This window comes from Mus caroli, unplaced genomic scaffold (genome assembly GCF_978045245.1).
Source record: "Mus caroli unplaced genomic scaffold, Mus_caroli_1 scaffold_10, whole genome shotgun sequence".
NCBI classification, from domain to species: Eukaryota; Metazoa; Chordata; class Mammalia; order Rodentia; family Muridae; genus Mus; species Mus caroli.
In genome coordinates this window covers 61643382-61660087 of record NW_028227265.1, presented here as the reverse complement: position 1 = coordinate 61660087, position 16706 = coordinate 61643382, and the positions used below count along the sequence as shown (strand labels likewise).

General features: G+C 41.8%; 1 protein-coding gene across 2 annotated transcripts in view; it reads right to left on the bottom strand.

Annotated features, from left to right (window-relative positions):
• Positions 1–16706, bottom strand: part of Psd3 (pleckstrin and Sec7 domain containing 3) — a 527712-nt gene that overhangs the window by 422119 nt on the left and 88887 nt on the right. For both annotated transcript variants that reach the window (XM_029480436.2, XM_029480437.2), the window contains one exon: positions 15297–16177. In XM_029480436.2, coding sequence (XP_029336296.1) covers positions 15297–16076 — 780 coding nt within the window. In that variant the 5' untranslated portion in view covers positions 16077–16177. The remainder of the gene's footprint in view (positions 1–15296; positions 16178–16706) is intronic.

The window sequence follows — 16706 nt, the reverse complement described above, 5'->3', positions numbered from 1 at the left end:
CAGATGATTGCAAGCTGCCATGTTGGTGCTGGGTACCAAACCCAAGTTCTGTGCCCAATGCTTGTAACCACTGAACCATTTCTCCTGCCCCAAAAGTTAAGTAATATATCCAGGATCACCCAGCCAGTTAGACTTTACCATAAAAACTGACTCCAAGCTAAGGTTGTCTGATGAGACACGAGACACTGGTTGAATCTGAACTTTAGACAACTGATGATTTCATAGTATAAATATATAGCCTTAAGATAGATATCTACATTTGTTAAATCTGATAGCTCTATTTTGCATCTCACGATAGTAAGCTACTCTTCAGCAGTATAAGAAATCCAGACTTGAAGCGATTCCTATAGTTAAGAGCTTCGTAAATTGACTCATGGTTCTAAGTTCTAGGAGCTCGAGCTCCTTTGCTGATGAAGTCTTATGGTTACAGGAGGCAGAACACTTACACAGAGTTCTCATGTCGATAGTATTCCATGTGAGAAGCCCAGCCACGTTTAAACCTCGTTACCCTCACGCTCTCTCAGCAAAAGCACTGGTTCACACATGTCTAAAATATATTCATAGATAGGCTTGGAATATAGCTCAATGGCAGAACAATGTATAGCATGTACAAGACACAGAGCTGTCTAATTTGCAGTACAAAATAATAAGAAAGAAAAGCAGACAGGCAGACAGAAAAAATGAAGGTGAGAAAAGATAAGACCAGACTCAGTAAGCCGATGGATGAGAGGTAGCCCAGGAAAGTTGGGTTTATCTTGTGAGCTAGGCCTCCTGATTAAACAGGTCCTAGATATGAGAAAATCAAGGAAAGAGTAGCTGCTTCAATTTAGCTGTACTGCTTGATGATCAGAATATAAATATCCTTGAAGCTACACTTAGGTTCTCCCTGAGGTGTCAAAAACTAAAGAGTGAGCACCTTCCCAGTTGTCACACATGCAAAAATGAAGGGTCTGACATTATCACAATGTCATTTACCTCACCCACGCCTTGTAGGTTATTTTATAAGATTATTCAAAGAAATACTCTATTTTAAGAAAATATTACCTGTGTGTGCACAGGCACTATGGTGTAAATGTGGAGGCCAGAAGACAACTTGTGTTGTTGCTCTCCTTCACCTGAAGGCACTGAGGATCAAACTCAGGCCATCTGATTTGGCAGCAAGTACCTTTACCCAGAGAGCAAACTTACTGACCTCACGAAAAGAAATACGCGAAAGGGTATTTGAATACTAATCCACCATGCTTTCAGAAAGGAAACAGGGCCACCTTACCTCATGAATCTGCTACACTCAAAGACATTCTAAAAATCCACAGTTCAGAACACAAGGTGTTATTATCCTCTTTGGGATAGCCATTCTCTTTGGAGTTTGTCATGTATATGTATATGTATGTGTGTGTGTGTGTGTGTGTGTGTATACATATACATATATTTGAGTAATAACCTTCTGCTCAAACCATTTGTGTCTCTTGGTTGAATTATTTCCATCCAGATAATAAGAACAAAGCCAGTTGTTATGGCACAAGCTTTTAATCCCAGCACACGAGAGGCAGTCAGGTGGATCTCTGTGAATTCCAGGCCAGCCTGATCTACATGGGGACTTTCAGGACAGCCAGAATTACATAACAGAGGCCATGTATCAAAAAATTAAGCAAAAACAAGAACAAATTATATGTATATACTTATAATTTTATGTTAATATCACCATAGTGATACATCAAGTATGTGGTGGTTTATTTTTTAAATACAGTTTTGTGTGCTGGGGATTGAGCCTAGGGCCTTGTACATGCTGAGTACCCATCTTACCCCTGACTCATATCCTGTCTCTTTCATGGACATTTTAAAGACAAAAGGCTAATTGGAAATTAAAGCCATATAAATGTGCACAGAAGGGCGGCCATTTTGTTCCCATACCCAATAGATTGCCTGTTAACTCTCATCTTCAACTCTCTTTGATCACCAACCCTCAGATTGAATCTTTGCTGCTGGAACTCAGAACTAACCAAGCCAAGTTAGAAGGTCTCTTATAGTTTAAAATATGTTGCTGGAGAATCTGGTGAATTTTAGAGCCTGTTCTGGGTGGCTCAGGATACAAGTTCAGTAAGAGCAGGTACGTCTAGACCTGATCTTCACACAGTCAGTGCTGTCTGTTAAGGCTTTAGTATTTCTGCTCCTCATTTCTGAATCACATCAAAGGACTTTGGCACATGTAACTTTTTTTTTGTTGTTTGTTTTTTTGAGACAGGGTTTCTCTGTATAGCCCTGGCTGTCCTGGAACTCACTCTGTAGACCAGGCTGGCCTCGAACTCAGAAATCCCGAGTGCTGGGATTAAAGGTGTGCACCACCACTGCCCAGCTTAACATTTTTTTTTTAACTCTAGAGAGTTTGTTTTCCTGATTAGTTGTAAGCCACAATACTGTTCTCAAGATCCCTTTAGCTTTGAATTTACGGCAAGTGTCAATTTCATAGATAATTAAGGTATTAAATTTATGACATGTAATTTAAGATTGCACAAAATAAATTATAATCTTTATCATTAATATCATAATGTGATGATAAATACAAAAATAATCTTTATTCAGGCTTACAGAGAAGAGAAGAATCTCAGATTCCATGTTTCAAATTCTCAAACCCATCCAGGACAGGCATGCACAGCCATAGAAGATAAGAATTCATGATAGGAAACAGCTCAATAATAATTAAGGTGGGTAGAAGGCTAGCAACTGAAGGCTTCCCTAAGTCTGCATTCTGATTGATGTGCCAGATTGATGCCATGGCCTTTATAAGGCACAACTCACTCCTAATAGCCTATCAGTTAGGCGGTACTCTCTCTATTCTGATGACCCTCATTTTACATAGGAGAAAACCAAGGCATAAAAGGATTAAGTGATCTGCCCATGACTCCCAGCTAGAAGGGGCAGAACAAGAGCCTATGTACAGATTCTGTCCCTTTCCATATTATGCTAGGCTGACCATGTGCAGATGACACAAGAGAACATAAGAACACCTGCATGCCCGTGCCATGAATATCTCCAGACCGTTTGTCTAAGTTTAGCAGTCCGCAAACACAAACAGAGCATGTGTGCTACAGATATTCAGAGTATGTGCAAGTATAGGATAGGGAACTAGAGTTAAATATTATTTTATTAAAATAATCAAATGTTTTTTTTCTGTGAACTGATAGATTCTTATAACTTCTGTACAAATTGTTCATAAGTAATTTAATTTCTGTTGCTGAGGACCCAATTTTTTCATAAAAGAAAACCAGTTTCATCTGTGGCAGTAATTAATTCCATAAAGTCTTTGTTGTGTGTTCTTTGTGAAAAGGGTAGACCTAAGAGGTCTTAATTGACATCTTGCCTCAGAGATAAAGAAGCCAAAAAGTGAACCTGTGGTTATCACTGTTGTGAACTGGCATATTATTAGAAGTATAACATATTTCTGGACATCATTTATGGCTGCAGGTCATGGGATTTACTGTTTGTATACCAGAATTGCCCCAGGAACCTCATTCAAAGTGTTCTGTGCCTGATCCATGTGCTCCCATTGTGTGCTTTCATCAGGAAGCAGCATCACGACTTGGCTTGAGCCACATTCACAGCACTGATTTCTGTTTCTGCTGACTCTTAGCTTGCAGGCTGGCATTATTCCTTTGCCATCACTGCGACCTGGGAGAGGGAATCTTTCCAAAGGAGAGAAAACATTGCAGGTCCAGTGTACCCATGAAGATCTACATCCAAATTTTCTGCCTTTAATTGAAAATTCCCCAATACTACATTAGAAGATGTCCATTTATTGCTTTTTATTTTTTTTTTATTTTATTTTTTTGGTTTTTCGAGACAGGGTTTCTCTGTGTAGCCCTGGCTGTCCTGGAACTCACTTTGTAGACCAGGCTGGCCTCGAACTCAGAAATCCGCCTGCCTCTGCCTCCCGAGTGCTGGGATTAAAGACGTGCGCCACCACGCCCGGCTTGCTTTTTATTTTTAAATTCTCTCTACATGTAGCTTAACTGCATTCATGTCTGTGTACCACTTACATGCCTTACATCCATCAAAGCCAGAAGAGGGTATTGAATCTCGTGAAGCTAGAGTTACACATAGGTGCTGGGAATCAGCTCCTGGTCCTCTGGAAGAACAGCCAGTGCTCTTAACCACTGGACTATCTTACCAGTTTTAGAAGATTCATATTTTAATGCTAAAATATGTATTTTTCATGGCATTGTAATGTTTCACATATATGTAGTTTACTATCTCTAATTTTTCATAACTGGGTAACAGGAAAATTTTCAAGCAAGAAAATTTAATTTTCAGGCTAGATTAGGAATTTGTTCTATATTCAAGTAGTCACATCACTTTGTAATGTGATTCATGGACTTGAGAAAAGCCTCAAAATTAAATGTTCTTCCATTCTTTCACTCCACCCAGCTTTTCCTCCCTTTACCTTCCTTTAAGTCCTTGGCCACTGAAAATCCTCTCTGCACTAACTGGAATTAGGATGGTGAGTTTTCCTTCAAGTTCGAATGTGCAAATGTGACATGCGGTTCTTCCTTTCAGCCACCACTCCCGTGCCTGCTCCCACTGATCATGATATCTAGTAGCAAACTGTCATCTTTATCCAAGCTGTTTTATTCTGTATATGTATTAAAATATCTCTTTGCATATTGTGGTGATTTGAATATGTTTGGTCCATGGGAAGTGGCACTATTAGGAGGTATGGAAGTGTGGAAGTGTGGAGGAAGTGTGTCACTGTGTAGGCAGACGTTGAGGGCTCCTAGTGCTCAAGCATTTCCCAGTGACGAAGAGACAGTCTCTCCTGGCTGCCTTTGGACCAAGACTCTCTGCTCCTTTTCCAGCACCATGTCTGCCTGGATGCTGCTATGCTTTCTGCCATGATTAAAATGGATTGAACCTCTGAACCTGTAAGCCAGCCCCAATTAAATGTTGTCTCTTATAAGAATTGCCTTGGCCATGGTGTCTCTTCCCAGCAATGGGAACCCAAACTAAGACACATATATATTCATCTGTCCTACATAGTAAGGCTACAGAGGTCAGGGAAGGAATATACTATCTTCATGCTTTATAATAAACTTAAACCCGTAAAAATCAATTCAATACTATGTAAAGTAACTAACACAATTATATAATTCTTGCACTCATTTTAATATATAACTTGTAATTAATTTGTTTATCTTATTTTCCTCATATACTATCATGTACAAAGGACAGACAGCTGTCAGTAGTTCACACAACATTGTGAAAAGATGGTGGTGGGGGGCAGTTTGTAGAGACAACAGGAAGGAGATGATCTACTGAAATAGATTGGGAATAAGAAGTGTAGCCAAGCCTAGTGAGCCAGGCCTCTAATCTTAGGAATTTCAAAGCTGCTGCAGGAGGATTGCAGGTTCAAAGTCCAAAATTGAGGCCACCCTGCAGAAATTATTGAAACCCTACCTCAGAAAGGAAAGGTGGTGGAGTGCTTGCCTAGCTTGCATAACCACTGGGGGTCAATCCTTAGCAGGACTCAAATGAATAAATTCTTCAATAGGAAAGGTGGGAAATTTCCACTCGCTTTCTAAAATAGCATGGAAAGCAGGAAAACTTACACAGTTTAACGTATTTGTTTTCTATGTTGTTTCACGCAAGAGCGAAGCTGATTCTTTAGACCAGATCCAGCTGTTGAGGAGACATTTTTCCCAAAGATTATTCACAAAGTAGATTTAGAAAACTAGGTCAAAACGCCCAGCCACAGGGAAACATTACTGTAACTTCCTGGCCACGGGCCCACTTAAGAACTCCTTAAACATAAGCCTAAACCATGAGAAAAATATTTGCAAAAACATCACATGCTTGGTTTATAAGCCCAAAGATGGCTCGAAGAGTTATTCCACTCTATGGTAAATGTAGATTTAAATGACCTATCATAAAGTATGCATGCGTTTGAGCATGTGTGTGTGTGTGTGTGTGTGTATGTGTGTGTAGGTACAGTTATGTGCACTGGTCAATGTCTGGTGTCAATGTTTTTGGCAGCAGTTCACTTTTTTTTCTTTTGGACAGGCTCATTCATTGGCCTGGATCTTGTAAAGTAGGCTAGACTAGCAGGCTAGCTAAGCTAACTAAGCCTCAGGGATCTACCTGTCTCTATTTTCCCAGTGCTGGGATGATCACTGTGTAACACCAGGTCTGGCTTTCCCCATATCAGTTTTAGGGATCCAAACTTATAAGGGATCCAACTTTGCCAACTGGACTCTACCAGTTAATTGATGAATTAAGTAATGCACAAAGTAGCTTACAGAGGAAAATGAAAGAGCTGAAGTTCCTCTGAGTCCTTCAAGTACCTGAAGGCCTCCCACTGGTCCCCATCTCATAAAGGTTCCACTACTTCCCAATAGTGCCAAGCTGGGGAGACCAGGCTTTTAATGTAGAGGACATAAATCCAGACACAAACTGGATTTCTATCCATATTTTGTTTAGTGATTTTGTTCATTGAGACTCATAGTCCTAAAAAGCAAAAGGACCATCTCTAATCAGATAAAATCATGAAAAAAAAATGATCTTTCAGATCTAGAACTATCAACAAAAAACACCCGCTGTTAGAGTGAATTGTTATCACTATAACAATTATCAAATGTGTCATGTAAATAGATAAGGAATGTAAAAAAAATCTCATTACTACTAACAATAAAATAATCCCTAATGATGTTCTGCTACACTCATAGCTCAGCAGCAGCTCAGCCAGTATTAGAGAAACTTCCTCCTGCAGCAGATGGGAACAGACGCAGAGACCTACAGCCAGACAGCATGCAGAGAGAGGAAAACCTTGAAACACATCCCTCTAAATGGGATGTCTCCATCAAATCCCTCCCCTCAGAGCTCAGAAACTGGAGGAAGTGGAGGAGGAAAGAGTGAAAGGGCCAGGGGTGGTGGGGGACACCACAGAACAAGGACCTTGATCAACTATATAAAGCTCACTTGAACTCCCAGAGACTGACGCAGCAAGCACAGGGCTGACCCAATTCTGCACCAGGTCCTCTGTCTGCATATATACAGTTTTCAGTTGAGTATTTGTTGTGGGTTTCCTGTGTGAATAAGTGAGTCTCTGATTCTTGTGCCTTCTTTCATGACTCTTTCCTTTTGCTAATTTGCCTTGTCCAACTTTTGATGTGATCTCTTTTTGTTTTAGTTTATATTCTATTTTGTTATATTTTGTTGCTACCTCCCAGACGCCTGTTTTCTCCTCTTCCTCTTCTTCCTCCTCATCTTCCTCCAGTTCCTCCTATTCCTTCTCCTCTCTCCTTTCTGAAACACAGTCTCATTATATAGCTCTGAGTATCCTGGAACTCACCATGTAGACCAGGCTGGCCCATCTACTTCTGCCTCCCAGGGGCTGGTATTGGATTAAAGAACTGCAGCACTGTGTCTGACTCAAAGCCTGTACTTTTCTAATGAGACACAAGGGGGTGGATCTGGATAGGAGGGAGGGTAGGGAGGAACTGGTAGAAGTAGAGGAACTGACAACTGTAATTAGGATATATTGTATAACAAAAGAATCTATTTTTAATAAAATGGGAAAAAATTATACAAAATATCTTTGAATTACTCATTTTACATATGTATATGCATGGTGCATGTGCTGTGGTGTACATGTGCAATGTGTGTGCATGTGTGTGTGTGGTATGTGTATGTGTATGTACTCACAGCACATACACAAGATCCTGGGAATCCTGGGCAGGTCATCAAGCTAACAGGCTAACTTCTAATTACAGAACCATCTCACCAACACTTTAAAGGGCAAACATATTTTTATTTCTAATAGAATTAATTTTTATTAACATGTTGAAAATAACTTCACTCCTTTCTTCCTCCTTTCTCTCTCACAGTAAGACCTATGATGCTAAGCATGTGTTTTTTAGGTTGAGCAGCTAGAAACTCAACATCTGACTTTTAAATACATTAGTGCTGTAGTCCTTTCTGGCATGTAATTTTCTTTCTGATCCCTACCTGACCTTTTCTTGTTCTTGACTTTTATACTCTTCATCATTTTGTTACTGCTTGTTTTTATTTACTATTTGTAATTTGTGCTATTGTTTAGGGCACTGGATCTTCACCACAAAAGACTGGGAATATACGACTGAATTCTCCTAAGACCCTTCTGCTTATGACATGAGACAAATGGACTGACTTGTCAAAGGTCACTGCACCATACACTTAAGTTGAAGACTCAGTGAAGAATAACCAAGCCTCTTTACAGCTAAAATGACATTTCTAGATGATTTTTTTTTAAAAAAATGTAAGTACTGAAATAGAATGTCCCAGGACTTTTTTTTCTCTTTGTGGCTCACTTTTTTTAATTAAATATTTTTCTTATTTACATTTCAAATGTTATCCCCTTTCCTAGTTTTCTCTCCGAAAATCCCCTATCTCCCCCCCCCACACACACACACACTGCTCCCCAACTCACCCCCCTCCCACTTCCTGGCTCTGGCATTCCCCTATACTGGGGCATAGAACCTTCACAGGACTAAGGGCCTCTTCTCCCACTGATGACCGAGTAGGCCAGGACTTCAATTTCATAATCTTCTAGACCTAGCAGTTAAAAGGTTAATGTAAGCTATACATTTTTAGAAATTGAAAGCCAAAAAAAAAAGACAGTTAAAATATAATCACAGGAAACACACAGCACAAGGGCAGATAAAATGGAGCCACAGCTACAAATGACCATCAATGAGGGTGAGTGACCGTCCTAAAACTGCAGTCTCTCCAGCAGCCAACACCATAAATTATCTGCCTCTCACTGCTTGATGGGCGCCTTTCACTGATATGGTTCAGTTTAAGGAACTGGTGTAAATCAACTCAAGGGAGGCAGTTTTTCTTCACCTCTTTTTGTTCCGGCTTTGGAAACACTGGGTCAGGTGTCCCAGCGAATTGATGTAAGAATGAAGAGACCATATGCAGATTCCATGATAGAGGTCTACCAGCTATCCAACTCTCTTTCACATAAGAACTTATATATGCTCAAGTCTTATAGTATCTTACATTTGCACACCACATACACACACACACACACACACACACACACACCCACAATCTTTAAAGGATAAAAGTTTACTATATAATAATTGTTAGGTCTCAAAATAACTGGAGGACCTATTTAACATATCAAAGCTGACCTGATCCCCAGACTCTCCCAGCATCCCTCAGTCCCTACCTATTACTGGGTATGGCTGACATGCCCTACCCCCTCCCTACCCTAAACTCCAGGCCAGGGACTGGGCTGCCCTTGCTCTAGCTGCTCTTTTCTATATAGTGCAGTCATTTTGGTTACCTGGTCCTTTTTACTTCTACCCTTTACTCTCCTGGCTTTCCCCTCCTCTGTCCTCTCAATGGTCCGGCTCGGGGACAGGCTGGCTCGGGGACAGGCTCACTCTGGACGCTTGCAGCTGTCTCTGCCTCTGGCTATACTCTCTCTTTTATCTATAATAACCCTTTGTTTTTCTTTTCTGCGCCATACCTAGGAGTTATGTTCTTCCTTTTTAATTTCTTCTTTTTTCTCAATAATAAGCACCCAAATAAGGAAACTCATTTATTTACAAATCAAAACAGCAGAACGGGAAATGATTTGAGGCTACACTTTTGTTTTCTTGATGCTATTGTTATGTAGCCTAGGCTGGCTTTGAACTGGAAGCAGTCCTCCAGCCCCAACCTCTTTACTGCTAGGATTACAGGTATGTGGAACCACAGCTGATGCTATCATATTGCTTAATTCAAGGATATACTTTCTTTTCTCTCTTTTTTTTTTAAAGATTTATTTATTAATTTTATGTGAGTACACTGTGGCTCTCTTCAGACATACCAAAAGAGGGCATAAGATCCTATTACAGGTGGTTGTGAGCCACTATGTGGTTGATAGGCATTGAACTCAGGACCTCTGGAAGAACAGTCAGTGCTCTTAACTACTGAGCCATCTCTCTAGCTCCCAAAGATATGATTTCAAAATAATTTTTCTGGAGGTCATAAAATCTGGTGTCCTTAAAATCTGAGAGGATGAGACAAGATATTTGTACAAATTACATTGTAATTTTGTACTGCTCTGAAAGAGACTGGGGACATTCATTAAGCTTGCTACCTATATCTGCCGTTTGTGCCTAAGGTAGGCAGGAGAGACATCTGATTGTACAAACAAAGGTCATTTCTAACACAGAGAGACTTCTCAATATATGGACTTTTGGAGATGTGCCCCTAAAGACTACAGCTCTAATACTGGGTTGTCTGAGATCAGTGAAGTTGGAAGGGGAGAAAGCAAGGCAGGCAGTCTAATCTTCCCACAGAGCAGCCATGGGACTGAGATCCAGAATGAAGGCGTTTGCCCTCCCTTTGCTACTTTGAATTATAAAGAAATCTAGAACCCTTAGGTCTCAGACTCCAGTCTGGTTGCTTTTCCCCATGTCACAGGGACACACAGCTATAAGATAGCCCTGGGTATTCTGTCCTTTGCTTCCTGTAGGTAGACTGAGACACTGAGGTTTGTGTAATTACTCTACAGATGATAGCATTCATCCAACCATCCACAGAACTTTGTGTGAATGTCAAAGGAAGTGAGGAAGAGAGTGTGTTGTCATGGAGATACGAAGGAGGGAAAGTTGAAACCCATTCTGCTATCTCAACCGTTATTTATTCAAGTAATAAATCATGACATCTTTGTCAAAATCAATGTAGCATGAAATGGACTAAAAACAAACCTTGCAATCGAGTCAACACTGTCTTCTGCACACCGGAATCTTCTAAAAGGAATGCTCCATTGCACAGTTGGCTCTGTCACTGTTAACATTTCGATATGAGCACTTGTGCGTGCTTTCTCTTTGTTCAAATTCCTTCTTAAAATTCAGCATTAATCACCAAGGTAGATTAAAATAGACACAGCAGAATCTACGGTACCATTGCATGGGTAGAATAGTTCCTAAACTTATGACAGGCCAGAAAAATGAACCAAGCTTGAGGAAGGAAGGAATACTTCTCAGAGAAGGGAAATGACAATTTCCTGGGACATTAAATAGTCCAAGGCTCAGGGGTCGGTCTTCAAAGCGATTTCATTCTAGCTAAAATCTGGTCAGAAAAAGAAACATCCATGTAGGATCTGACAGCTGGCAACACAGGCCCTGACATTCTGTGATGGGAACTGAGGCTCCACACAACTTTTAGCTCCACACTGGAGCCACAGTGTTCCCATAGAAAGGTATGCCCTTTCTGTAGGGAACTTTTCTACAATGAGGTTAACTGAGAGGATAACGAATCTTTAGAGACAAGTAAGGTGTACTAGATGAAGTGAAATTGTGTTGGTCTTTGATCTCAGGAGGCACTTTCTCTTCCCTTTCCAGATTCATGGATTCATAGTTACCACAGAGTTGCAAAGCCCTCAGAGAGCCCAGGACATGAGCTAGCTTTGCTCAGGAACTCATCAGAGGCCATGGGTCCAGTTTATTGACAGAACCACAGCTTTTAAAATTTAGGTTTTATTCCTTTTCTTAATCTCTTGGATTCCAGCACATATTACCTTTTATCTGATTAAAAACTTTCTACCAAAAATCTAGTGTGCTTTATAGACTTGTAGTTGAAACATTGGTTTCATCTCAAGGAGTAATGATGTAAAAATAGAGAATTAAAACTATTTCCTGTAGTCTCCTATGACAGGCTCTGACTATTAGAAAATCTCCTGCCTTCTGTTTCTGTCATTGGAATGTGCTGGTTAATCCTCTATTATTCCCATGTCTGTCTTGCTTATCCACATGCTGTTTCCTAAACCATGAACCCTCCTAGAAGCTGGTAAAGAAAACTCAGAAAGCTGATTGGAATTGAGTTCCTATTGTGAGAGAGCAAGGGAGAAAAGACAAAGACAAAAACAAAAACAAAAACAAAAACAAAAACAAAACAACAAGCCCCAGAGAGTTCTGGTTTTTGAGAAACTTGAACTTAGATGACCTTTTGTGGGATTTGTAAATGGTATTTGGGGGACAGAATTTTGTACTTATACATAGTCACTGCTATTTTAGAATACAACGTGTAAGATATGAATACTATTTTTATATATCTGTAAACTATAGAAATGATTATTGAGTTGTTGGTTTTCCCATACCCTCTTGGGAATAATGTCTGTTATCCTTTGGTGTCTTTAGCCCCAAACTTGGGTGTAATGTGCACAGTTCCTTGTCCTCCACTAAGGGGCAGTATAACATGGAGTAGAAGGCAAGGTGAGGTCAGGCTCTGGCATAGACTCTGGACTTTTCCAATTTACTCTTCCAGAATAGCCACGGGCATGTGAAGGAACTCTGCCGGCATCACCATGAGCCACAGCCCCACCTTCTCCCGACCCAGACAGCTGGTGGCGCTGAGTGATGCAATGCTCAGTTAGATTTGATAGTCCTCAGCCCTTCACCCACTCTTCCACCACAGAAATTAGTATGTTGTCAACCAAAGGCTGCAGGTTACCTTCCACCAGAATATCCCCAGCTGTAGAGGTCAGGAAACAACAAGGCTAAGGGAAACCTGGACTCTGGGTAGATGACTTGACAGTCCTAAGCTACCACATCCTAGCTGTGGGCCCTACCAAACTGCTGACCATCCTCAAGCATCATCCCTTATCTAGGATTTGGGAATGCTCTCATAGCAGGGAGAATAGCACATGGAAGCTGTCTAGGTCACAGAGTGAGAGGACTAGAACTAACTTCTTTTTACTAGTTCCCAGTCATCCTACATCTGAAGATCCAGGTGACTTGATGAGCTGCACTCATTCCTTATAGTCAGAGGATGCATGCCAACATTCACGCTAGAGCCTGGGGGATGAAACCTCAAGAGAATCTATTTGGCCGTTTGTACTACTGCAAACTTCTTATTCTTGACATGCAATTTGTTTTCCCTGGGAAAGTTGACACAAGGACCTCAACTCTTCAACATGCACATAGGAGTGAGAGGACTTTACTACATGTCATCACCTGAGATGTAATTGTTGTATTCTTCCTTACTACATCAATTATAAGATCCCACTGTGAGTCATCTGGGTCTTAGCTTTTGTAGTTGATTGAACAAGAAATTGCTTAAATCAGTTTTTGTATGTTCATAAAGGTAAATTCTCAAACATGAAACTACTAAGCACTTCACAGGATATTTCATATTGTGGGTGATGAGGGATAACCAGGGTTGGACATAGGAAAAACTATCTTTGTTGATTTAAACAAACAAACAAACAAACAAGCAATACAACAATAACACCCATCCCCACCAAACACATAGCCTGAGGCTGGACCACCTGACTAATGACACTTGTAAAGCCTTTAAGGGATTTGTAGATCTGAAGGAATGGATTTCACAATTCCTGTGATAAGCTTTCGTAGTCCCATTCTCTGACTGGACTCTGGAAACACCCTGCCTACTCTCCATCCCTTCTCTAGTCTTCCTTAATGTCACATTTGTCTTCACTCTCCTCTTCTTCCCCTCAAGACAGATCTACTGTTAGGGCTGTAAGTCAGTGATATGGTACTTGTCCAGCATGGGAAAGACCTTTGGTTCAATGCTTAGTGCCACAAGATTTTAAAAAATGAAGACAGGTACTTGAGAACAGAAATGTTTGTGTATAACAACTGCAAAACAAGGGATATTGTTGCTTTCAAGATAGGGGAAACTGAGGCTCTATTCTGATGGTTTTCTTACAGTTAGGACTTAGACTTGAGATATCCATTCCCCCTAGGAATTTTGTAACCTTTAGTTTAGGTAGGTCAAATATCTGGGTGGGGGTGGGGGGGTCCATTCACTAAGGAAGCGAAAATAAGACTTCTACTGCTGGGCCACATTTTTGGGCCAACTTCCAAAGAACTTTTCCCCAGAGAACTGGCCACAGATCTGAAGCTTGGGCCTATGTTCCAAAGACCAGAGGGAAGAAAATCAGAGGTGAGCAGAATCAAAGTCCATAGATAACTGCTGTGTGACCCTATATCCAGAGATTGGGCTATGATGCACAAATGTCCTGTCTCCTAAATCTCTACAGGAAGAGAGATATAAAAACTTAAATGGAATGTGAGCTATTTCTTAAGGAAGTATGCTCCAGTTGCTTCTGGCCACAGAGAACTTGGACTCATCCTTAATTGTGACTTTGTAGGCTCTCTGACTGAAAGAGCAATGATAAGGCAGGTCGTGTGCAAAAGCAGTCAGGAGACAGGCACAGGATCCAGATGGAGCTGGCCACCTCCCAGCTCTCAGAAGGCTACTGTGAATTTCATTGAACTCTCCTATGGCTTCCCTGAAAGCTCCTTTCATGTCCGCCCTCTACAGACAGCGTACCTTTCTTCTAGCTCATGCCACTAATCCTCACATAGAGACTCAGTTTTACCCAATCCACACTTTCCAAATGTACAGTATAACAAGACAACCACACCACTGGGAAAGGAAAAAAAAACCTTTTAAATTCTGTTCACCCTTCTTTCAAGTGATGCACCTGAACTCACTGAAGAGGATAGACATCATGAGATAGCATAATGGGAAGGGTGGTCCAAAGATGCAGGAAGCTTATACATCACAGCATGGGTATGATCAAGAGGAGAGCCTACAAGGACCCAAAGGTACCCTGAATGCCACATGGGGCCACCTCTCACTTCCTGATGGAGGCACAGACTTGTGTCCAGGACTGCTCATCCACCTAGTGCCAGGGACAGATGGCAGGTGAATGTGGGCTCTAAAAGTCATATGTTTAAGGGGATCAGTGTTCCAAGGCTGTGCTTCAGTTCTGAAAAATACCACTCCCCACAGAAGCCCCCTCCCCATTTTCCTCAGCAAGACCCTTAAAAACAGGGGTTGCTTTTAGTCTTTTTTTTTTTTTGAAAGGAGGGAGAGGATTTCAGCTTAGCCACACCTTAATTCTCATATCTGAAACTAGAAATACCAACCCCAATTTCTCAGGATGGCTATGAGAATTAACACACGTGAGAAAACAGTATAATGGCTGGCTCCTCTCCCCACCACCATCCCCTGTCTGTGAACCTCCTTGTGGTTCCTTCTGCTCCTCTCTTATAATGTATGCCCTCCCTTACTCAACCTTCCTAGGCAGAAATCTTGAGAAACTGACATCCATTGTCTGCTTTAGCACAGGATGCTAGCAATGGCTGGGAAGGTAGCAGAGTGTGGGAAAGAGCCAAAGGAGTACTATAGCGGAAAGGCACCTCCGCTCCTGAGGTACAGGTGACCTACAAGAGTGGCACAGAGTCAGAATTTCCATTCTGTGCCCTGTATCCAAAATCTAGAGAATCCCAGGTTCTTACCTTGAGAGGCACGGCAGCAGGTGGGGCCAGGCAGCTCTGGCTGATCTGAATGGTTGGGCAATATCTGAAGAGCTGTGCCCTTGTTGCCAGCACTGTGGTACCTATGTCTTCTTCACAGTTCTTTGGGAGTACCTCTTGGTTTACAGTCCCTCTCCTCTGAAGTACCCTTTTGCCCCTGTCAGCTGCATAGGACAGGGTGCTTTGTGGAACTGAGAATTCGATGACATTCCTGGCTTCTGGGTCCATATCCCACAGGTCCTCGTGGGCAGAAATGACTGGCTGGTGCTTCCAGCCTATGGAAGGACTGCTGTTTCCATCATTCAGTGTAGGAGCTGGGCTAGCAAGCCTACATGGCGGTTGTTGTGGTAGGCCAAGTTTCCTAGAAGCAGGGACCAGGCAATGCCTACTATGTGGGGATCCACAAACCCCACTCCTCTTTACATGCAGATTCTGAGATTTCTCTGTTTCTTCCTTCTTTTCCTTCAGCGAGTAGCAATTGAAAGCAGCTGGTCTCAGTGTTCTAGGGCCTTCCCGGGGCAGCAGACTCGAAGGCGATGTAGCTAAGCCCTGCGTACATCTGAAGTTCCAGGGAGCAGAGAAGAAGCTTGTTCTGGGACTTGGGAAAATGTGTCCCTCCTCCAGGCCCCCTGGGGCTGCTGTTGCGACTGCGGTTGCTGGAGAAGGGGCGGGGAGAGTTTGGGTAGCTCGGGTTGGTGGGGGCTGCAGCTGGATGAAAAGGAAGGAAGTTTTCATCTGCTGTGGCTGAGGCTGCTCGGCCATTTCCTCCAAGGGAGCAGAGCCAGTCCTCGCCAGGGTTTCAGACCTCAGTGTCTCAGCAGCTGCAGGCAGACATGACTCAGCCCCATGGTTTTACCATCAGTCTGTGGAAGGAAACAACACACCTTTAGCACCCAGGGGGACTCTTCAATGGGTTGAGGGCCAGAGAATTGTGTTTGCTGGAGAACTGGACTCTGCTCAGAGTCACAAAAGCAAACATTGGTGGAGAACAGCATACAAGTGACAGATGTGTGTGTGTGTGTGTGTGTGTGTGTGAATCAAGACAGCCTTCCATACCTATGTCCAAATGGAATCACGTATTTACCTTTAACTGTTCCTTCTATTGATTAATCCTAAGTTATTTTGACTATTCTTGTGATTTGGAGTATGATCAGAAAGACAGTATGTGGTTTATAAGTGAAACTTTCAGCAAACATTGAGATGGACTTTCCGTCTCCTTTGCCTGTATATGTGAGACAGTTTTGAACAATTGGGACCCTTTATGAAGCTTTGCTTTAAAGGCTACAGTAACTTCAGGGGACCCATGCTGGTAGGTCTCGTGGTCCAGGCCAAAGTATTAAATATTATAGTTTGATGTATTGCTCCCAAAATTCAAACGTTGCTGAAATGACT